The sequence below is a fragment of the Bombus pyrosoma genome, linkage group LG14, assembly GCF_014825855.1.
Source record: "Bombus pyrosoma isolate SC7728 linkage group LG14, ASM1482585v1, whole genome shotgun sequence".
Lineage (NCBI taxonomy): Eukaryota > Metazoa > Arthropoda > Insecta > Hymenoptera > Apidae > Bombus > Bombus pyrosoma.
Window position 1 is genome coordinate 3,529,660 of NC_057783.1, and position 24,509 is coordinate 3,554,168.

Genomic DNA, 24,509 nt, shown 5'->3' on the forward strand with positions numbered 1-24,509 from the left:
AGATGCACGGTGGGGGAAGTCGCACATATAGCCGATACACCACTAGCTCATGTTTTATTCATCGATTCAAACAAATTCGAAGCGTACTCTTCGTCGCGTGCTTCCTCCTCGTCACCGATAACGTGGTTGTCCTTCTCTTATCCGAGCTTTCAGGGCTATACCTTCCCGTTCAGGGATGCCTGGACAATTTGGACGTCGCAAAATCCCTTCTTTCTTCGATAATTTTTTTATTTCACTCGTTTTAACGAAAGATTTGGAAGATTCTTTTTCTGTTTTTTTCTCGTTTCATTGATAGGTTGTTTTAGGTGAAATTGTTGGTAGAATTGCTCATCACTTTGTTTTGGGAAGTGTTGAACACTTTGATCGGGTTAATCGGTTGTTTCGTTCTTTTTTTTTTTAAGAATCTTCAGGCCTGAAGGAATTTTGCATGTGTCTTGATTTTATAATCTTTTTGTACGAAATGAAGAAACAACGTTAAGGGTTTGAAAGAATTATTCGTAAATCTGTTCTAATAGGGGTTGAATTATCAACTTTGTTTTTCTCAACATTTACCTTTGAAAATTGAAGTTTGTCTGATTATTAGGAATATTATTTTTTATACGATTATTAATGGAACTCTTCATTGGTTTGCTTTAGTAAGGATTCAACTGAATTTTAAACTCATTTCTGGAAGAACAAAGATCGAGATGGAATACAACGAGGTTCCACGTCAATCAGTTTTCTACTGTTGGTCATTCGTAACATTTTCTGGCCCATAGACTATAAAATCTTTGCTGATCGTAAGTAGACAGATTCTGAGAATTTGCCGAAAACTGCTTTACGTTTAAATAGGGTCGAAGTTTATCCTAGAACCTTCTTTTCCTGGTATCGTTAAAAAAAATCGTGGTCACACGGTTTCATAAGTTCACGAAAGTTATTTGACAATTCAAAACGTTCCGAAGAAAGTTCTCGAACTGCAAAGTGGATCAGGTAGATCCAACGTCAGAAGTAATTGCGTCTGACTTAAATTCAATTCTACTGAACTGACCTACTATGATCGCCGCGTTCAATGTTGACGCACGACCGACCATTTTCGCGAATATCTTTTGACGATGATATCTAGAAAATCGGGACAATACGCAATTGTTCCATCGAATAAGCGTTTGTTCGTCATTGACAGCCTAATTTTTGCTGAGCGGATTTCCAGAGACAGCTAGACTGTTCAAGGACTGATTAGCTCGAACTTGTGATCGAAACTTTACATTATTGCGGTCACCTTCGTCTTATATTCTCTTGATCTCCTTATAGTACACCTTTATTTTTTATTTAAAATTTTGCACATATTTTTCAATGATTGTGCATTTATTAATTTGGCATCTATTTAAATTTTAGAGCATATTATAATACATATAATTTTAAAGTAATATAAAACATATATAAACATGCAAAATTATATTTGACAAAATTATCAGAAATAAAAAAATTATCGACTTGGATATCTTTACTCCTAACACTTCATTCGAAGACATTGCCACGATGAATGTAAAAATGTACACAGTAATTCAATTGATCGATTCAGCTTACTAGCAATTGAATCAAATACCTTCGTTCGAAAATAATTTTTCCATCGAAGCATTTTAGTGAAAAATCACGAGTATATTATTTATTAGTGTCGAGTTTCATTTCCACCTATGTCAGATTGATGACAAATCGAATTTTTCCAAGAGTTTATCGACTCAACGAAGGTGACACGTCGTTCCTTCGATTCTCTTTACTATTTATAGTAACGACCGCACAAATGTTATTTACAATATCGTTGTCAATTCTACTGTCGCAATAGTTGGAAACATCAGTGAAAGGATTCTTTTTCCTCCTTTTTCGTCGATCAGAACCGAACGCATTCGCCTCCCAGTGCTCGTCGCGGAATTGCGTAACTTTCATTCAACATCCTGTAGGAAGAAATTTCAGATTCAAGAAGCGATTGATTTTCTTGGAGATAGCGGAAAACGTCCCGTCGATGACGACAACGAAATTTATTTTACGGTCGTAAACAATATGTCTGTCTTTGCACTTTGCATTCGAGCATAAATCGGAAGCAACATTTTTCTACGTGTGATCACGTTTCGATATTTGATCCTTGATATTTAGTTAGGATCCACCGAGCACAACGGTAACGAGACCACGTAGAAACTGCTACACGCCGATACAAGAGACGATACGAAAGATCCGAGACTCGACGAAGATCGAATAAGATGGTTGTCGAGGAAGATGAAGAAGCAAAGGACACGGTCTACCTACAATTTTCCAGTTGCTGAAATTTCGTCGTAAAAGGCGAGCGGCAATGCTCGGAAGTTTTTCTTCGCTGCAACTCGTTTTGCTCTATCACCCCTGTGGCCCTTAAATGGCCGAGCGAAAAGGCAGCGAGCAGCTCAGCGAAGCTAACGAGCCCAGTTTCTCGTCTCCCCCGGCGGAAAAACGAACGATTTTCGGGTACAGCCTGTACGACGATGGCACGAAAGGCCCACTCTGGATCAGCTTGCAGAACCATAGGCAGGGTCCCATATCGATAAACGTCAAGTACATCGAAATAAGAGCGGAATAAAGGGCGTATGTGAGCCTGGTGTGAGATGGGAGTGAGTAGCCGGTCTCACGAGGTGCTCGTTGGACTGGAGGCGCACCACCTTGCTGCCAGAAAACCCGATGGCACCTTAAGAAGAGAAGTCAAGGGCAAGAAGCGTCCCTTCGTTGCCCAGTCTGGCCCAGCTTGGGCCCTACTTGGACCCCACTCCCGGCCGTCGCGTCTCCACCCCCTCCCCCACCGCCTCACTTCGTGTATATATCTCTTGGTTGTAGAATCTCCCTGCCCCTCCAGCCCCCTTCACCTTTCTGGATCTCCCTCCCTTCCCCTCCATACCTTCTATCATCCTTCCGTTCCGCTCCCTCCACCTTTCCAGCCCTTCTTCTTCGGGCTTCTCCCGACGTTCCACACACCTGAACGACCGAGAGTGTCGGAGAGCCGTCGGCTCTCTCGGTGCTTTCTTGAAATTCGTCTCTCTACCAGCAGTAGCAGCACCAGCAGCACCAGCAGCAACACACCGGGTTGTGTGTTATACACTTACGACAGAGTGTACGACAGAGAGACCAACTTCTCCTCCCCCTTTCGTCTCAACACGAATCCATATGTATGGGGTTGAGAGGCGCACCAGGCGACGCAAATGTGCTGACTACATTACGCCGCTATATAAGATAGCCGGCCAACCATCCTATCCCCACAGACCGAGCCAGATCGGCAGACCGTTCACAGACGGACCAACGAACCGATCTACCGATACTTCAGACACGACACATCTTTTTCGTTAACACGGACCACTTCGCGAACTCAGCCGATCACAGGGTTAGATCAGCCAGTTTTCGTCGAGGAAACCTATTCACTGGTATTATTCGATACGTTCGATTTCACCGGGGGAGGTGATCGGATTTTTACACATTTTACAATTTATACTGAGGATACGTCTTAGCTTGACGATATTTCAGCATTTTCAATAATACACGATCGTTGAAAGAGTTTCGTTCGGTACCGCGGCAACAACACACGTGCCACAAAGTTTCCAAGCTTTGAAAAGTCGAAAAGGCTCAGAGAATTTCCTTTTGAAGAGATCCTTCTCGCGATCCAGATACCCTAGGTCGGGGTACCGCGGTCCTTTACACGAGACACAACACGAAAACATCGGTGACGATCGTCAGTGAGTGCATCGACGAAGAGAAACAAGGTCGAAGATGATCCCTTTGACAGCCACCACGTGCTTCCTAATCGCTGTCACCTGCCTGGCACTCATCCTGATCCTACTGGATCATCTAAGGTCTAAGAAAACGACGAAGAATGTCATCTTGGACGATCACGTCCTGCCGGAACCACCTGGACCCAAACCATGGCCGATTCTGGGCTCCCTTCACATCCTGGGACGCTACGACGTACCCTACAAAGCTTTCGCTGATCTTGTTAGGGACTACGACTGTCAGGTGATCAAGCTCAGGATGGGATCCGTGCCCTGCGTGGTCGTCAATGGTTTGGAGAACATCAGAGAAGTGCTGACCATCAAGGGACACCACTTCGATTCCAGGCCAAACTTCACCAGATACCATCTGCTCTTCGGTGGAAACAAGGAGAACTGTAAGAATATTTCTTTTATCTTATCTTTCCTTTATTTCTTATCTTCTTCATTTCGATTTTGACACCGTAAAGATTCTCTTCTTGTCGTGAGAAAATTTTGCCAGGATCGAGCGTTGTCCTTTTTTCAAGATTTTTCAATTTGCCTTTCCTTTATTTTTTATGAATAAATTTTTTAAATCTCAACGATTTCATTTCAACGTTGACATCGACAAGGAAATTTTCGTCGTGAGGAAAATTTTTCTTTTTTTATAAATTTGTAACATTTTTCTGTTTTTATTTCGATATTGACATAGCGAGGGCTTCTTTCGTCGCGTGAACATTTCTCAAAATTAAACACTGTTTCTTAAAAATCATTTAAAAAGCAGTGCATAACCGAAAATTAAATTTCCACGATCTTAACGAATCGAAATAAATAAGACGTGCCGTTCAGCCAGTTGACAACTCGTTCACCATGCAGACTACCTCGTTAGTTATTTTTGATTATTCGAAAAACTCGTGTCCAAGTGTTACGTAATCGTTTCTCTACTTCGTATCGTCTCGTAAACCTTCGAGACTCGTTGTATGTATTTTGCCACCGTGTTTAGAAGGATGTCACGCGTCGTTTGAATGAAATTATGTAGCTATGTGGTTAAACGTTAGGAAAAAATGGATTCGGTACGGGTGGAATCGTGAGTCAGTGTGAAAATTGAATTCGTCGACACCTCGTCACGGCTGCTGAAAACTCGTTCCCCATGCTAACGACCTTGCCGTCGTACGCGACACGTGAGCGGCCGGCCCACACAACCGCAGCCCGTTTATTTTTCGCGTGGCTCGTGCTTTCGTTGCGTCCACGGAACGCCCGAAACTCGTGCTAAGGTCAACGCCGAAGCGGTACCAAGTGCAAGCCGGAAAGGTCACGGTACCACTTTCACGCGTTCCTGGCTCACCTGGCAGCCGACAAACAGGATCAAGGCTGATCCACCGGAGGCGATTCCGATACTCAGCACCATTTTCTTTCTCTCTCTTTCGCTTCCTACGTCTCGTCCTCACCATTATTTTGCGCTTAGATCCACAAACTAGACTTGTCTTTGATCGATTCGAGTTCACAGGTTTGATTAGTTACATGGCAAGAAGCAGTGCTATGACAGGAGAAATTCTGTGTCCGATCATAGTGCATTTTTGTGCTTAGATCCAGAAACGACGCTTGTTTTTCATTTCGATTGAAGTACATCAGTTCGATTCGTTATTTAGTAAGAATAATTGTATGAAAGGGAAAATTTTGCGTCTAATTATCGTGATTCTGCGCTTAGATCCGGCAACTAGATTCCATTCTCATAATTTCATACGTCTTGTTAACGTTTTCTCACAATTAAAGCACCTCTTTTCAACGTTGTACGTCCACTGCAAATGAAATCAGCCTACATAAATCGTAACGTATAAGATGTGCGATTTTGTTGCATCATTTTCGCAGTACTTTTATCCTTGTAGACATACCACTTTTAAAGCTGAAATGTTTCTCTTTCACACATAATTTTCATTTCATTAAATCTTTCTAGAACTTAGTAGAGTATGAATATGTAAAATTCGAACACTCCGTGTTACTACCTAACAGTATCGAAAAATTTTCCATGTTATGTCGTACTAAACTGTGTTCGTCATATTCGTATCGTCGAACGAATCAAAGCGAAACAAAATTATCGAGGACTCGTACGACATTATTTCGTAAAAGAACCAAAAATCCTGGATTTCTCGGGTCTCAGGGAACCAAGTTACCGAGCGGTATGTCCTGGCGAGTTGCGAGAAACCAGGTCACTTCCTGTTCTGGTCTGCCCCGCGACCGCTTCGATTTGAAATCGAGTCGCCTCGCTCGCGCGGCGATGAATCGATTTTCTGCCGACTGCGCTCGATCCCGGCATCCGCCGATGCTTGCATTTCCGCGTACGCATTCCCCCGTCTCGGAGAAAGAGAGATAGAGGAAGAACGACAACGGAAAGGGAGAGGAGAAAGAGTACGCGTCAACAAAATTTTTCCATTTTTTCTTTTTTTTTCTTTCTTTTTTTTCGCCAGTCAACGATATTTCGAAACGCGTGTCTTATGTGCGTCATCAAGTGCCGTTGGAAGGTCAAGTTTAATCGTGATCATCTTTATTTTGCCTTGACGGTGATCAATGAAAATCGCCAAATCGCCGATCGACATATCCGTTATTAATTTGTCCCTATCAACCGGCTGTTCGAGCGGAAATTATTTCGAGACTAGCTTCAGTCCTTTTAAAAGAAGGTTTCAATAAACTACGGAAAAATGAAATATTATTGTTTAAAGATATTCAAATATCCGAAGTTCTTTTCTTTTGAAATTTCATGCAACAGAAATTCTCGTAGTTCAAATTTTTTACTCTGCAAATTTCTAACAGTAAAAATTTCATTCCCGAGACTTCTCATAATAAGAATCTTTTCTTACGAAATTTCTTGCGATGGAAATATTTCTTCCAAAAATTTCTTACAGTAAATGCTTTTCCTCCACGTTTCCTATAAAGTGGTATATTATCTCTCTGGAAATTTCTCGCAGTAAAAATCTTTTTCCTTAGAAATTACTTGCAACAATGTGTAATATAATATCATAAAAACCTAAAAAACATTTTCTGCTTTTTATTTTCCAGCTCTGGCATTTTGCAACTGGTCCGAGGTGCAGAAGACCCGAAGAGAGATGCTCCGCGCGCACACGTTCCCGCGCGCATTCTCCACACGCTATAACGAGCTAAACGGGATAATTGGCGATGAACTAAACCTTCTGATCAACCATCTGGACTCCCTCTCCAACACAAACGTGCACGTGAAACCATTGATCCTTCATTCCTGCGCGAATATCTTCATCACTTACCTCTGTTCGAAGAACTTCCACCTAGGACACGATGGTTTCCGGTACATGGTCGAGAATTTCGACAAGGTGTTCTTCGAAGTGAATCAGGGTTACGCAGCCGATTTTCTACCCTTCCTTATGCCTCTTCATCACAGAAACATGGCAAGAATGGCGCACTGGAGCCACGAAATCAGGAAATTCGTCATCAAGAACATCATTTCTGATAGAGTGAACGCCTGGAATGGCATCGTTCCTGAAAAAGATTATTTAGACTGTCTGATCAATCACGTCAAGAGTGGAACAGAACCCCAGATGTCCTGGAATACAGCGTTGTTCGTCATGGAAGATATAATTGGTGGACACACTGCCATTGGAAATCTCCTCGTCAAGATTTTAGGATTCCTCGCTACAAGACCAGATGTTCAAAAGCTAGCTCAAAAGGAGATTGATTCTCTTGGTATCGCTGGAATCTTCGTTGGGCTGGAGAACAGAAGATCCTTGCCTTATGTCGAAGCTATCATCTTGGAGACTATTAGGATAATCGCTAGCCCTATTGTTCCTCACGTGGCTAATCAGGACAGCTCTATTGCTGGTAAGTTTCAATATTAAATCGCGGATTTTCATGCAGTATCATATTTTTGCAAATGTAAAATAATGATTCTCATAATGGCAAACAAAGAGGATTTGCATCGTTTTAAGAAGACATCGTTTTAAACATCCGCGACCCATTTACAAAATTTCATTTAATAATTATCGAACTAGAATCTCTAATCAAAATTTCCATTTCTTCCTCTTGTCGTCTATAAGAAAATTGAAAATTTTCCATGTCTTTCTTTCCTTTTATCGATCCTAAACTAATCTGATCTCGTTATCTTTTTCAGGCTACAGAATCAAGAAGGACACCTTCATTTTCCTCAACAACTACGATCTAAACATGTCCACCGATCTGTGGACCGCGCCAGAAGAATTCATGCCCGACAGATTCGTCCAGAATGGAAGGTTATTGAAGCCAGAACACTTCCTGCCATTTGGTGGAGGTCGACGATCTTGCATGGGCTACAAACTGGTGCAGTATCTGAGCTTCGCCGTTCTAGCTACGTTGCTGAAGAACTTCACGATAACACCCGTGAAGAACGAGAATTACACGATTCCCATCGGAAACCTCGCCCTGCCTGAGATGACCTTCAAATTTCGATTTGAACGACGGTAGGGCCTCGAAGAAGGCGCGAACGTTAGCCTTGGAGGAAAGGGCTAACACGAAGACTTCGGTTGCTTCGGCGAAGCTTCAACGAGAAAGACTTCAACGATAGGGCAACCATAATGGATCGTTGGTCGACGATCAAGAAGGAGCTTCAGGGAAATTTGGGAGGGATCAGCTGAAGAGAGGCTTCTGATTTGTTTTTTTTTCTTTTAGACAAAGCTTTATAAGAAGGTCGGATACTGTTTGACCTTCGTCAGCAACGAGAGCTTTACTGACATTACTAGATGGTTAAGGTAGCAAATTTTTGTTGATCGTCCATCAACGGGGAATAATCCCACTTCCCTCTGAAACGGTTCGAAGACGATCAGCCGCGATATCAGGAGAGAAAACTTGGACTGAAAAAGAAGAGGACTGACCCCACGGGATGCTACGGGAAGAACAGTTGTCGTTTTAACGAACAGCTTAGGTAAACCGAGCCTTACCGGTCATCTTCTTGTTTCTTTCTTATAGAATCGTGCCTTCCTTGTAATTTTAGAACCATGCTTACTTTAGGCAACTTTTGGTCAATTAATTGAGACGATTGAGTTCGTGTTGGTTAAGTAAAAGATTTACACCACAGCTTGATCGTTGTTCGATACTTTATCGTTGAACGTAGCTGATGCTGATCAAATTACGATTATCTGTCTGTTGATCTTTTAATATTTACAAGATACTGAACTGATAATATTAGTAGAATTTTACATGTCACGAGCTACAGCTCGCTGTTATATTAATAAACAAATTGGTATAACAGTAACAAGTTTATTTTACAAGTAAATTATCTGGTTTGTTTATTTGTTAAAAAAATTATACTAGAAAAATCTACGATCTACATCTTGTAACTGTTAATTCAATAATATTATTAGTTAGCAAATTATCGTACAAGAGGGTCCAGTCGCCGAATATTCAAGTTGCAGTTGAACGATGGAAAACGTTTTACTCGATTGATATTACATTTACAGAGTTGATTGACCAAATTGATTGACCAAATGTTACGTGATGTAAACGAGGCTTAAGAACGTAGTATCTTCATCTTGAAAGATTTCAAGAAGGGATTAAATTCTGCTATAAAAAGACGAAGATTTACGTTCAATTATTACGTTATCGGATGATGGTCCGTAGTAAATCCTAAATATATCTTCCTGGAAATCGATCTATTGATCAATCTATTCACTTTATCATTTCCTTCTTCTTCTTTTATCTTATTCTTTTCGATTACTTCTTTGATGTTAATATATAAAACGTTACATAAAAGGATTAACATCAACATACATAAAATTACGTTGTATAAAATATTAACATCAAGGATAATATTAACTTGAATTTTTAATATCGATCGATTTCATGGGAATACGATGAATCGACGGGTGATCCACGAAGATCCACGAAGATCCACGGATCAAAAATGGCCGAGACTGATTCTTTTGTTTAATCGAACGATCACGTACAAACCATCGTCTGATAACTGTTTGTTCGAAAGACGAGACGCGAGAACGTGAGCGGTAAGCACGGAGAAGACGAGACGATTTTATTTCACGTTAATCGTTTCGATCGCGTGAAATCAGAACGAAAACATCTCGCGCACCTCCAAGAGGGTGTGAATTCATCGCGCGAGCTTATCGATCATCCATCGTTTGCGGTATTCCGAATACTCGACCGATAATATGCATCAACATTGATCCAATATTGATTCTTTTCTGAATAACCACGCGCATTTGGAATTAGGAGTAACGAACATTTAGGCTCACGAAATTATTTGAACATTTATCGTAGAAAACCGTTATGCGTATGTTATGTAAAACATTTTGAAATTTTATCAACACTTGTATCAATATTTTGAAAATTCGTCGGCCCCTTAATAAGTCACGACTGTCCTGATTCTATTGGTTTAATTCGAAACTCATCTGAAAATCAAGAAGCTACAAGAACACTGTGTTATGGAAAATAGCAATGGATTGATCTACCAATTATCTAGCATGCGCTAAGTATCTTCTAGCTTCTACGTAAATTTTCAGAGTTGTTCCAAACTTTATCAGTATAATTACTAGAGTCGAGCCTCATAACGATATTAATGAAATTTCAAAATATTCTACATAACACAAATAATATATTAGGAGGTTTCTATGAATATTTTCATGAGCTACTTTCATCCAAAAGTGTTACAACTAAAAGTAATTCGATCTTCTGTTAGATGAATATGAAAACAGTCAAATTTTAAGAGCTAAGAATAGAAAATTATAAAAATAGTATTCAGCCATTGTTTCCTACAGTCTATTCTTTTTCTCAACGTTATTTGAGTTGTGTCACTTTTGAAACGTGCGAAATGTTCGAGAACACCTTTAATCGTCGAGGAATTGATAGTCGGTTGGTTCAGAACCGTGGTGAGTTCAGCTTATTTCCGTCTAGTTTTAGCATTATCTTTTGGTATTTCATAGATTTGATATTTCAGAGCGAAGACCAAAGTATATAGAGTGAAATTATTGATATAATATTAAGCTATGTGATAGCTGTAACTAGTCACGGTTCTAGTCTCCTGTTTCTTCCAAACAATCGTAGCTTATCAAGGACTAAGCGACGAAATTTCTCCAATGTTGGACCAATGTTCGTGCGGGATAGCATAAAATCGGTTCTACATATTTCTTTCCTTTTTTTCTTTATGACCGAAGAAAATATTAACGAGAACATCGCACCGAAGCGTACAACACGTTTAAAGTTTGTTAATTCTCGTTTCTTGACGCGATCCTCGACGCACGTTCCTTTCTTCTCATCTTTGATATTTCTCTTTTTCTTTCGCTCCATGTTTCCCTTAGCGCAAATCTGACCAATTATTTGCACCTTACCAATTCATCTTTGTTTCGAAAAAAAAGAAAAAAGATTCAATGAAAAAAAATATATACTTATCTTTTTAACTAAAAATATATATATTTTTATGGTGCAAAAGTGGTCGCTCGTAAAGGGTGGGAAAATGGTACAGAACGGACGAGTCCCGAGTAAGACGAGAGAAATCGATTTCTCTTCTTTTCTTTCTTCTTTTTTACTGTAATTATCAATTATTACACGACTGAATGATTTTTCTCAAAGAGAAAAATCGATTTGCCCGCGGGAGCTACGCTCACGTATAATAATTTATTTTTGCGCTATTAAGCATTGATTCTTCTTCTTCTTATTATTATTATGTTATTATATTATATTACATTATATTATTATTATATTATTTCTGCTTGCTACTATTATCATCACTATTATCAGCAGTTAGAGTTTTCATCCCCCTTTTTATCATCACATTTCTCCACCACCCCGTATCTCGTACTTCCACGTCCGTACGTTATTTTGTGTTTGTTATTTAATTATCGCGATTGTTACGACATTTGTTAATTTATTATTTAAGATTTTAATAATAAAAGCGACAAATAAGACTTCGTTTTTATATTTTTGTCTCCCGTTAAACGAGCCTTCCTTTCAGTAACCTTTTTCTACCTTTCTTGCGAACGAAGAACACATCGTGTTAAAAATTTTACCAGATTTTACGAAATTTTTACCAAAACACTTACGTTAACTGAGGAACGAGCAGTCAAGTGAATACTAACAACCATGTTACTTGACTCTGACGTCTCTTATCATTCGCATAATCGCTATCAGGTAAAACTTATTGTCACAATTCCGCCCTATATCCATTTGGATACGAATGTGCAGATAACAGAATGATAACTCTTAGATCGAAACACTTTGCGGCGCCATTAAATGGAGAAGGAAAAGATTCGATACCAAATAAATCATAATCACGCTTGCAGTAGACACTGTTATATACCGTTAAAAATATTAACACTTCTCTTAAGTGTAAATCAATTACAAATCGATGGTTTTACATTCGAAGGAAATTATATAATATTTAACATTTATTATTTAATATAATACATATAATATTTAACATTTATTAAAGGTACAAAAATAAGTATATTCTTAAATTACTTTAACAGAAAATAAACATAGATGGCAGGATGACAGGCAGTTGCAACGTAGTTTGATAGATTAATTAACAGCTATCAACGCAATAAGGAAGCTAGATTTGCAAGGGCTGATATTTTTAACGAATAAAAATCTCGATCAATCTTTTCTAACATTCCCAATCTTTACACTCAAACTTTTCGCAAACATGAAGAAATTGTTTCGATTTAGACAAAGTTAAGAGTATTTTCACCGTTGCATTGATATTCAGATTTATAAATAGAATCCCTCGATATCATTTTTTTCCGCCTTCAAAAAGTCCATCGTTTCTTTTCTTTACTAAATAATTCGTGTAACCTTCAGGTAACTATGCTTTCCTCCAGAAACATATATCATATCTACCATCTACCATCTTCTCTTCTTCCGGCGAGTCAACCACTTCCTTCTTCCTCGAGAACATATCTTCAATCTCCCTCAGAGTCTTTCCCTTAGTCTCAGGTAAGAAAAACGTCACAAATAACGTTCCCAAAAACGACAGCACCGTGAAAAATATGAAAACTCCATGTCTCCCCATAGCGGCCTCCATGTCCGGGTAAGTTTTCACCGTAATGGCGCTGAAGATGTAATTGATACACGTAGTCAGTCCTGATAACGCTTCCTTAACCTTCGTTGGATACACTTCGCCCACCATGGCGAATGGGATCACCAAGAAGCCAAAAGTGCTTCCAAAAATGTACATAAGTATACATATCACAGGTATCAGGCCACCATCGTTTATAGAATATCCTTTATCCTTCATTAATAAGTACACAGATAATACTCCCATGAAAATTGTCATTGCAGATCCAGAAACGATAGAAGGTTTTCTCCTTCCTAATTTTCCTGACATGCACGACACTAGTAAAGTACCTACTAATCTTGTTAATCCTATCAAAACTGCCCCCAAATTGGGATCTATAGTGACTCCAGCGCTTTGTATAATGTCCACTGCGTAATAGACGATGATGAAAAGTCCGGAGAATTGCTGGAAAAAGAAATAACCGAGCAGAATTGCAAAAGGTACCATGGCGTTCCTCTTGAGCATATGTTTCATGAAATTTTGTTTCTTTCGCTGAGGACGTGGTTTCAATTCTTCGTTAAGCTGTGGCGGGGGAGGCACGTCTTTTGGGATGCCGCGGAATTTTTTCAACACCTGTAACGCCTCGTCTAGACGACCTCTGTCTCGTAACCAGATCGGGGTTTCTAGGACGATGGCCAAGGTCAGCACGGCCGAGACCAGAGGAAACAGGGCGCACATCAGAGCCACCATTCGCCAATCGTCCTTTGGGAGAGAAAGATCGTGAGTCGAACCGTGATTTCTGACTGATTACTAGACTGCGGATTATTTTTTACGAAAATTTCTATTTTTCATAAGAACTTAGTATTCTGTATAGAGTATGAATTAATTAAATTCCTGATTAATTTCTTAACCATATTAATTCTACACAATTCTTAATATCTTTTTACTTGACTCTTTCCAATTTTGAAGCTATAAATATAACGCAATAACTGTTCTAAAATTTTTGAGCAGGTGTGTATATCGCAAAATTTTTTAAAGAAATAGAATTACATACATAACTTTCTTTACCTTGAAAATATAGCCGAAAATATAAACGACAAGAACACCGATGGCGATAGATACGCTGGTCCATGTTATCATAATTGATCGCCATTTTGGAGAAGAAACCTCCGCGCTATAAACTGTGGCTGGTACCGAGGCCATACCTGTCGCGATTCCGGAAATGATTCTGCCTACAAGAATTTGTTCGTATGTTCCAGCTAAATAAATGACGAGCCAGCCAACGATGGACACGATAGACGTTATCAACAAGCTCAACTTTCTTCCGCGTCTCATAGTGTAACCAGAAACGATGCAACCAAATGGAATACCCAGTGCTGTTGCTGTCGCTATGGATTATACAATTGGATTATTAATTTCGGTGAAGAAGATCGCGCAGGTTAGCTTAGTTTTTACTTTGGAAATAATTCAATCCATTAAGGACCAACACTGCGATATTTCAAACAATTTACAATACATCATCAAATTCTGTATTTTAACACTATGGCTACGAATTTTAAACATTCCTTCAATATATGTATATGTATATATAAATACATATATATATATATATATTTTTTTGGTATATGTCTTCCACCTAAATTCTACAATTTTATGAAATTTGAAAGAATTAAAGCATTCATAATATTGTATAAAATCGCTCGTTGGTCCCCAATGTATTGATACTCTGCAGTTTGACAAACGTTCGTTATTTTATTCCACCCAATCCTTATTCGATAAACAATATTTTCGAAATTTGTTCATAATTTGAATAAATTTATCCATATATTACCACAAGAGAATATTCGAAAGAATATTTAATTAATTCGAGAAAAATCAAATGAAACAAAATGTCGAACGTACGTCTATAGTTCGACATAGTATCAGAATGACTATGATAATATTAGTTAACCGTGATGGTTGCACTATACAAGTAAATAATTCCCTAATTGCGTTGAAAATTTTGTTTCATTCACTTTGTTGAATATTACCGTGTTAAATTAATTAATAGAATTAAATTCATCGAAATTATCGAGGTAGTACTGACCAATCCAATTGGCTTGATCTTTGTCGATTTTCACGTCACTGGTAGATGACGTCAAAGGTGTCAATGCAACTCCGCTATAGCCAAAAGCCATGGAAGGACCCAAAACGGAGGAGTTCGCGCACAGCGACATAATTATCTGCAAATTTTAGAGATATTTTATATCGCAACATTTTAATTTATCAATTAATTCGATAGAGTATAAATTAAAGAACAATTTGTTTGCTAAATAATTACAATATTCAATTTGCATCAGAGTATACTATGTAGAGTGTTATAAATTACTTCGAGTAGATTCTTTATTATTTATTGCCATCATAATCTTCGAAGAGATTATAATCCTATTAATTCTTCTGAAAGATACACGATACATTAATTATAAAATTTCTACATTATATAAAGATCTGTGTCCTTTTCATGACAAACTTCTATTTTCGTTTTTGAATTCGTAATTATAACTATTATAATTGCTAATGACTGCATACAAATGAATAGGCATTAAAATGTATAATTGATTATAGATGTACACGTAATCAGTTAATTATTAGCATATTAGATATTTAAAAGATTACTGTTATCATAAAGTTGACTCGTTCTTATTGAAGAAATACCTAAGAATTTAGTGTTAATTATTACGTTAGATTATCAGACAAGTGAGAATTGATGATTAGCCAAGCAGCATATTCCGATGGACGAAATTTAATGAAATTAATGAGAGATAAAACATGTGATACCATCTTTAATCAATTTTTCAATGAATAAGAAACTTTCAATAATATAAATTGAAATTGTATCTAAATATCAGCGTAAACACATTAAATCTGACTACAAGATAACGCTAACTTCTCAGTCAACAAAATAAAATGTTCACTCAATAAACAATAAATATTCAACAATTTTACACTTATGAATATGTAATTTACTATTATCTTAAACGGAAAATTCCCAACTTATTGAGCGAGTCTATAAGAAATAATCAAAATAAAGATAAAAAAATCGAAAAAATACATCGTTACAACGTATCTTTTCTGAAATCGATCCTCAATTAAAGAACGAATATAACGAATGGGCAAAAGAATAAAATTTATTGTAGATGCTAGTTAATCAGAAGGCATTTTTTCTGAAACAACCCTACTATCGCTGAGAAGCCACTCTTGTGTGACCAATATCGAAACCGGTTTGGGATGAAGGTTTACAGAGAAGAAGAGCAAGGAGGAATAATTAAATTAAGCCTTGAAATGTCATCAAAAGGTTTACGTAAAGCTGCGTTAAGCGTTTGATAATATCACGGTATTTCGAGTTACGCAAACCTTTCAAATACGCCACCGTGCCTCCGTCTATAGCTATTACTTCAGCGTACTTGTCTGACTGCATTTACTTATTTTCCGGTTGTGCGACAGTCGAGAAATTTATAGAACTTGCGTGATTGACAAATCACGGTATCTCGCGTGACTCATCCTTTCCATTATATTTCCCTAATTTTTTAATTAGCGACATTAATTATTCTTCCATGTAAGATATCAATAACTTCTCATCGTACATTTCCAAGAAAATGAACGTTATCTATGCCATGAGAGAGCTACGAAATAATTGTAAAAATCGATTGTTAATCGAAAAAACTTCGGTAATTTAAGGAGTTGCATAGTGAAACAAGATGATGAATAATACAAAAAATGGGTATACCTATTAACTTTAAGAGTTTGGGTATTGCAATGTATTAAGTTGTAAATTATATAATTCATGCAAAATATTGGGTTTTCAACATTTGAAATTTTTGTCGAAAGAAATGAAGAGAAGTCAGTTTGCAGAAAAATTCTCCCTAAGGAACTGTGATTGATTTAAAATATGCATTAATGTAACATTTTGGAACACTTCTACTTAATTCTGATTAATAACTTAATTTTTCTTAATAACTTCTATTTTTCTCTCCAATTTAGTTCTAATCTCCAAAAGTTCATGGAAGATTAAACGGGAGATTGTAAGCATTTATAATAGCAGAAATTAAGCCTCTCGTATGAGTTGTTACGTAAATAACAGACTAACGTATATAGCTTAGTATTTTTTACGTAAGATCTTCTGTTTACCTCCGTGTTTCTCATCTTGATTAATAACTCAATCCTAGAAAATCCTAAAAAACCGATCTTAGCAAATAAAATATGAAGAATCAGTAACATTTTATAATCGATAAAATTTTGTATTCACAATATAATTTTTCAAATTTCTTAAACCACGTTTCTGTTCCAATTAGAAAAAGTGCAAATGTTTAAAAAAATTTGATAGCCTTTAGAATACAAATTATAATAATACGAATTTAAGTACCAATTGAGGAAATAAGTATTGTTGTTCAGAAGTTGCAAGACCAATTGAATAGAACGATTATTATTGAGCCAATGGATACGCTTAACTGTTCATCGACAATGATGTATGAAACGCGGCGCGACAAGAATTAAAATGGATGAATATTAATCCAACATTGATCGATTCGACTCAATAACTTAATTTTATTCATAATTTATTTTCCATAATTAAATTTAATTATTATTCATTTTCCAAGATAATTGTAAGAAATAAGTCCGTTAACCATTGTTGCAATTCACGAATGATTTCTTAAAATGAAATGATTATTCAGGAATTAGCTTGAATTTTAGTTCAGCTTAAAATTCGTAGATAAGAATTATAGTTTTAACATATTGCAGACTAATTATGGAAATTTCTATATTTCGTTTAAGACGCGCTACACGTTTTCAATATATTTCCAATGTTTATAATAATAATGCAATCCATTTCCAGTCCAAAACATAATATAATGGTGATAGCCATTTTACGAAAGTTCTGGAATAGATAAAACTTGGCAACTTTTCTTGTAAATAATTACAAATTGCACTTTGTAATCTTTTCGAAAAGCAATGATACAAAATGACAAATTCTTAAAATATGTTTTATTTTTAGCAAAACATCAACATTTAACGTAGATTACGGATTTGAAATTACATTCACGAATTCAATTAATTACGATGTAATCATCGCTTCATTATTTAATATTAATTCTATTTACTAGTTGCTTCGGGGCTTGCGGTCAAGAATGTGTTAATCTACAAGTCAGACTTATCTCATTTAAAAGTAATATTGCAACTCTACTCACGAATCGACGTCAATATTCAGTTGTGTCAGAAAATTGCAGCAGTATACATGTATAATATATATAAAATATAACGAATCATTTCGATTACATAATGTTGTAGCTGCATCCGATTAGTTCACCTGATAAGTTCGATTTTTCTGAATCCAGCTCTAAGCTCCTAAGCTTCATGAAGCACTTTGAGAACATTCGATTCGATCACAAAAATGTTTAACTACATTCGAGCATTAATCCATTCGTGTGATAAATTCGATTGTTGTAAATTCGTTAAGCTTTGTGAAGTACTTTAGGCAAGATTAAGAATCAAGATTGTAAAAGAAGAATGATCAAGAATCAAAATTAAAAATTAATCATTGGTAAATAGAAAAATGAATGTAATATCCTATCGTTCTCTATAATAGTAGCGTGATAGTAAAATACTCGAGAGATAAGAACCTTTCCCTTGAAATGACCTCGTTCGATATCATTTGCGTCGACTTCATAGGACGAACAACGAAAGGATACATCAGTCTCGTTATCATTATTATTGCCATTATTTTTCTGTACATATGCGCGATGTGTGTCAAAGACCTCTTAACTCTGACAGAAATAAAATACCGAGCAAAACGATTTCTCGATAAAAGGTTTTGTTTTGGACGTTGAACATTCGTAATTTATCTCAACGGCTAATGGAAATTTATAATTCGTCGTATCGATTTTTCGTTCGATGATAAGTCCTAATTGGCCAATTTTTCTTGCTTTAACTTCTTATTTTACCCTTCATCGATTCTCAATCTATATTATAATTTTTCCATTCCGTAATATTAGATGATATCGAGCAAACTGATTTGTATTCTATCTCTAAATGTAATTACTTTCATAGTTATTTATCACATGTAAATGCAATAGCAACGTTTATGATAGTGATTCAGGAAACGTGGCTCGTTTTTATAAAGTCAAAACAACGTTCTATCAGCATAGATACCATAAATTTTATTCCATCGCATTATAAATGTAAAAAAAAGACATTTTACCTGATACATGACACCTTTCTTCTCCCATTTTCTTTCCTCTTCGGTATCTGGCACGAACTAGAAAGAAAAGAATCATTCTATTTACATCCCTCGATAATCATCGTACATGGTACAAAGTAAACTGAGAATTTTCATGCGTTATCTACTTTTCTACGATGGCAGATACGGATTTATGTATTAACTTAATGTACTGACTTAAAATTACGATGACTTAATTCTCCTGACTTTGTTTGTGACCTTCAATGTTTTTCTGTGAACATTTGCAGGTACTAAGGAACTACTAAAAAGCTGTGATAACGTAATGACGTGCACTTACTGGCAGAAGTTAAAAAACATAATGATCGCTTTGAAATTACTCTATGTTATCTGTCTTCTGAGATTCACTAATCGGATTTAAAAATACCAGAAAGAGATAACACTCCGTGTATGAACATACAATAAGTTTTAATGTTAAATATCTAAAAGCGAAAGTGAAATATGGTGGCGTCAATAGTATGTATGGGGTTGTTGGTCTGATCCGTTGATAACTACCCTTGATAATTATCGATCAGTTATTGATTAAATAATAGTTCCTTGGTATTGTCTTGGACTTATTTTTCATGTTATGTAAAGTTTAATTTATGCTAGAAATATGTATAATTTCCATTGATAATTATTTTGACAATAATTCTAATTACATAAAGTACTGCTGCAGTGCAAATTAATTAAAGATATCATACAAGGAGCTATCTTAATGGAGAAAGAGATTCGATAAGGTGGTAAAAGATCATGATGAAAATATTTTTTAGATAACAAGATTACCTTGGTCTCCAAATGTGTCTCCACGTGCCCGTTCGAATCATTTATTCCGTTTACTATACTCATTTTCAAATATGTCGTAGTAAGTATCCTTTTAAACGTCACTTCGCTCCTGCTCTCTTAACTTGGTTTGTATTTTTTCATCTAATTAATTATTTTAGGTCTACATACAAGTTTTCCGTTAACTTTATCCTTCGTTAAGGAGAAAGTTCCTCGCGTCGGACGATTAAAGCATTAGCATATAATTAATATATTATATATCATATCATAATATATCAGGATTCGGTCATACCTGTGAGACAAACATAAAAAATTGATATGAAATATGAACTCAATCGCTAGTTGATTAATTAGCCATCGCGATGTATTTTTTAGATTGATCGGAGCTGATAAAATGATACGGTGTTCTGTAAAATAATCACAAAACTCTCGATGATTGAATTCGAATAACTTGGCATTATTGCAAATATTTTAATATTCGGTGTTTTCAATAGCAAATAATTTTTTCATTTAACTAATTTAAGATCAAATTTTTGTCAATGTCAAATAATATAATAAATTGTAAATTATGTAGAAACAGATTTCTTCGATACTAAATAGTTTAACACCAGCGCGAATAATTTAACTATCGAGAAATATTGCACAAAAATTTTGAAAATTAAGTCAGTAATTAATTACAAATTTAATTTACCTTCAACCAAAATTCTTCCAAAACATTCGGTTTTTCTTTCTTTAAATTTACAAAGAATTCAATGGACTATCTTCATCCGAATCACTGAGCTCTTCCCACAAATACGGGTCCCACATTCCTGAGAATAACGTCATAAGCCAGAAATCCCCCAAGTAAACCAGCAAGACCTTTTTCCATAAGAAATAGTTAACTCTCCAGCGATTAAAAAAATTCTTGTTCTCGACCTCCTCCAGCAGTTGCCATAGATTCATCTCCCCTTAATGTCAAAGGAATACTTCATTAAACTATATAACCAAATTACACACAAAAATTCCCGACCTTCCCGCCCCCCCCACAATTGATATAAACAAAAAATCACTATGTCGCAATATTTCCTTACTTTTTTAATCAATGTTCCGACTATTAGACTGCTCTCTACTTATCTAGATATAATACCAGATAGATTCACCTGTTGCAATCCTCCAATTTTTATATTTCGATTTTGGATTTATCCCAACGAATAAGAAGACTTAATATTTGTAAAAAATATTTAACATAAAGTTGAAGCGAGGTGTCGTGCATATAAAAACAACTTTTCCATATCTTGCTTGAGCTTGACATATTTCTAACTAGAGAATGAGAAACTCGGAAAACAAATGTTAAAATAATAAAATTTCTTGTTAGAAGAAATCGATTGGATCGATAAGGATCGAAAGAACACAGCAGGGTTTAAACAAATGTATAATAACGTAGTCGTATTGCAAATCGTGTAATCTTTAATAAATTGATACGCGAGTATTTTAACCACTTAACGGAAGATTTTCGTGTGACAGCAGCAAAATCGAATGATTCTTTTATATTTCCTTAGAAAATTATTAACAAACGAAAGATTATTATTTTACGAGTAAAAAGAGACATTCGTGAACTAAAAAATAAAAGTTATATCGGATCGTATGCAATCATTGTCATGATTTACAACGATATAATCATCGTTTGCATGCAGTGTAGCACTTGATACACTCATCAGAATCTAAAAATTATAAAGTTTCTTAAAATTGCATAACTTGCGCTGAGATTATACTTATTTCAAACAAGAAGTATGAAAAATTACACAAGCTGTACAATTTCGAAGGAAAATGAGCTTTTCTCGATAGATAAATTGAGTTTATATCGATTAAAGGAATATTTAAATAAGAAATAAAATAAAGACCGAAGATATAACTAAACTTCGTTTTAAATTGATCAGCCAATTATTTCCTAAGTTATTGTGCAAAGACGCGTTTAAAGTTTTAGTAAAGTTCGAAAACATATACTTACAAGTAAATGTAATTATAGGTAAATAAACCGACTTATGTAAACTATCGCAATCAGGTAAACAACGATCCTATATGTGCAGATTATCAGATTAGATTATTGATTATCACACTGTCTTGTCATCTCAATATTGCATTTCATATACATCGCGCGCATATTATTGACTTTTACACCCGCTTATCGTCGGGCTCTGGCGAGCCTTGCTAAACGAGTTTCAACTTGGTTATTTTTTTTTCAAATTCGGCTCCACAAATTTATGTGGATAGTTTTGAAGCATTGTACTTTTGATTTATGCAAAAAACAAAGTCGATTTTCTGGACCAGCCATACGAGTATCTCTCCTTATCGCACTTGCCCATGACATGGATTGTGCTTGCAATTAGTCTGGCTGATATTTTTAGCCATTAATCTTTATGACTTTAAGCTACATGTTATAAATTGATGCACTATACATCAAAATGCATAGTGATAGAATCATCCTCATTAGTGAATTGAGGCAAATCTGTGCGTTGAGGAATTAAATGTATTTACCGAAGTAATTCTCAAAACGAGAATATCACAAATTTTCAAATTGTAGATTACGATAAATTTTCCATCCATTAATTTCTGTTAACAAAATGAATATTATATAAAATTGTTCAGAATTGGCCTTACTTAGTCGCATGAACGATAGCAGCTACTGTTGTCAGAGGATATTTCAAACATAAAATAATGTTGCTTTAATAAGAAGCGTTGTCAACAATGACAAAGCTAAGTCAATGGTCGATGCCAGTAAATGAATATAAATATAAATATATATATTTACATACGCAAATTACACAGAATTAAATACTGAAGTATCCTCGCACGAAAAACTGTGCGAATTACGATACTAATTCATCAGTACTCATGGAAAAATAATTTTATTGTATTTTATTATTTTCCGGCCACAATTTATGTCGACTTAAGTCGATATCTCGAGAAAGATTACGAAAGAAACTTAAGCATATCTGGGTTAAATGTACGCGGAATAATCTACTAAAGATACCAAATTATAAATTAGCCTACGTACACATCTCTACTGTAACCACACAGACTCACTTTCTTCAACAAAACTCATCGCCGAAGCGTCTCCACAAAGAAACAACCTGAAACTAACTCGTGAATCAATACCTTTCACTATGCTTCTATATCCACTAATCATTCGCGTCACAGTTTCCCAGATTTCCCAACCACAGGTTTCACTACAATTTCCCTTCTCCTTCAATCAATTCTCACATATATATTATATGCATCTTTCTTTCATTTTATCTCACAGAACATCCAATAAAAATGTTTTCCTTCCAAGCGAATCTTTTTTTCTTTTATATATTTCTCAAATATTTTAAGAAAGCGCCAGTGTACCAAGATTGAAGATTCTTCGTTCGAATGGTTCCAGACAGACGTTAAAACGTAGATGATGACCTGGTACAGTTGCAGCCGGGAGGACAGCTACGCGGAGACTCGTTATTCACTGAATGCAAGTCCGGTTTCATATGCTGGCAGTGGACAGACGCGAGTTTCTTCGTTCCCGATCGTCGTGGACCATTCACATCCGCGGCTCAGTGGCGATATTCCGCGTCTGTCGGCACGCGATCACGCTGAAACATATATACTGCCGGCGAATTCCGACAGATAAAGGAACCCATTGCGTAAAATGGTCCGAGCGAACGTAGCGCGTCGCGTGAATCACCTATCGGCACATACATCGTTCCATCGACGTATCGGAGCTTCGTCGAGATGTAAATGCCTACAGGGACCCGGGTGCCCCATTTTTTTCTTTTCTTTTTCTTTCCTTTGTTATAAATTCTTTGTGTGAATATTATGAGTCACTCAGAAGTCGTATGATAACGTACAGTGGTTACGAAATCACGACATAAAGTTCGAAACGAATCTGAAAGTCATATCGTGGCTACAAAAAGTATTTGTACATAGTTGTATTTATTGGAGAATTTACATAAATGCCAATTAATTGGATTCAAATATATCAACACTGGAATTACTGCTGTAATACATGTACCTAAATTTTCTATATAGAAATCAGTATAATTCAAATGGTATTAAGTAACGTAAGCAGACCTATTATAGAATCTAGAATCTCTCATAGTTTTAATATGGAAATATGACAAAATATATAATATAAATATGTAGAAACGTATAGAAATATGTAACATGGAAATATGGAAATATGGAACACTACAATATCTCGGCAAGTAACCAACAAAATCAATCGGCAATAGCGTAAAGTATTTTTAAAAGCAAAAGACAAGCATAGTCACGTTTGAGTTTCGCTTGAAAATCTGTCGTTGAATGCGATTGATTCTTGTACTTAAAAGCGTATCAAAGTACTGGAGGGACAAGTCAAATAGCGAATATGTATTGATTTCGTTGTGTTTTAACGTTAGTTTCATTAAAAGGAGGTATGTTCGTCTTCCCGGGAAGCTTTTCGAATCAGGTGTGTCCCGTATTAGGTGCAGTTACCCTAATTATATCTCTATTTAAATGAAAATCAATATTAATTTTGCCGAAAATATTTGTATGTCTTCAGTAATTGTAAAAAAAAGAGAAAATCCGAAATTTACCATTTTGTCGTGTTTGGTTGGTTTTAGCGTTTAACTTCGTCCCTTTTAGTAACAGGGCTACAGATAGTTAACACAGTGAAGTAAGATACAGGACCTGGCAAAAACATTTCATTGGAAAATACGAATATGTAGAAATACTTTTCGTCGATCAAGGTTCTAGATCT

At 36.1% G+C, this 24,509-nt stretch overlaps 2 protein-coding genes across 5 annotated transcripts; one reads left to right on the top strand and one right to left on the bottom strand.

Annotated features, from left to right (window-relative positions):
• The first annotated feature begins 1,368 nt into the window (after positions 1–1,368).
• LOC122574661 (cytochrome P450 307a1-like) lies at positions 1,369–11,981 on the top strand. The gene is made up of 3 exons (XM_043742508.1): positions 1,369–4,150; positions 6,786–7,577; positions 7,867–11,981. Exons 1-3 carry the CDS (start codon positions 3,757–3,759, stop codon positions 8,193–8,195), a joined length of 1,515 nt encoding a protein of 504 aa, XP_043598443.1. The 5' UTR covers positions 1,369–3,756; the 3' UTR covers positions 8,196–11,981.
• A 122-nt stretch (positions 11,982–12,103) lies between these two features.
• On the bottom strand, positions 12,104–23,339 carry LOC122574660 (facilitated trehalose transporter Tret1-2 homolog). Of its 4 annotated transcripts, none has more exons than XM_043742507.1 (8): positions 23,129–23,339; positions 20,454–20,709; positions 19,766–20,054; positions 18,965–19,021; positions 15,050–15,165; positions 14,816–14,951; positions 13,798–14,117; positions 12,104–13,491 (listed from the first exon to the last, which is right to left on the bottom strand). In XM_043742507.1, the coding sequence occupies exons 6-8, from the start codon at positions 14,943–14,945 to the stop codon at positions 12,538–12,540; spliced, it is 1,404 nt and encodes a 467-aa protein (XP_043598442.1). In that variant the 5' UTR covers positions 14,946–14,951; positions 15,050–15,165; positions 18,965–19,021; positions 19,766–20,054; positions 20,454–20,709; positions 23,129–23,339; the 3' UTR covers positions 12,104–12,537. The 4 variants fall into 4 exon arrangements, with proteins under 4 accessions (XP_043598442.1, XP_043598440.1, XP_043598439.1 ...); XM_043742505.1 differs by lacking the exons at positions 15,050–15,165; positions 23,129–23,339 and adding exons at positions 20,833–21,462; positions 21,750–22,327; XM_043742504.1 differs by lacking the exon at positions 15,050–15,165.
• Positions 23,340–24,509: the final 1,170 nt, after the last annotated feature.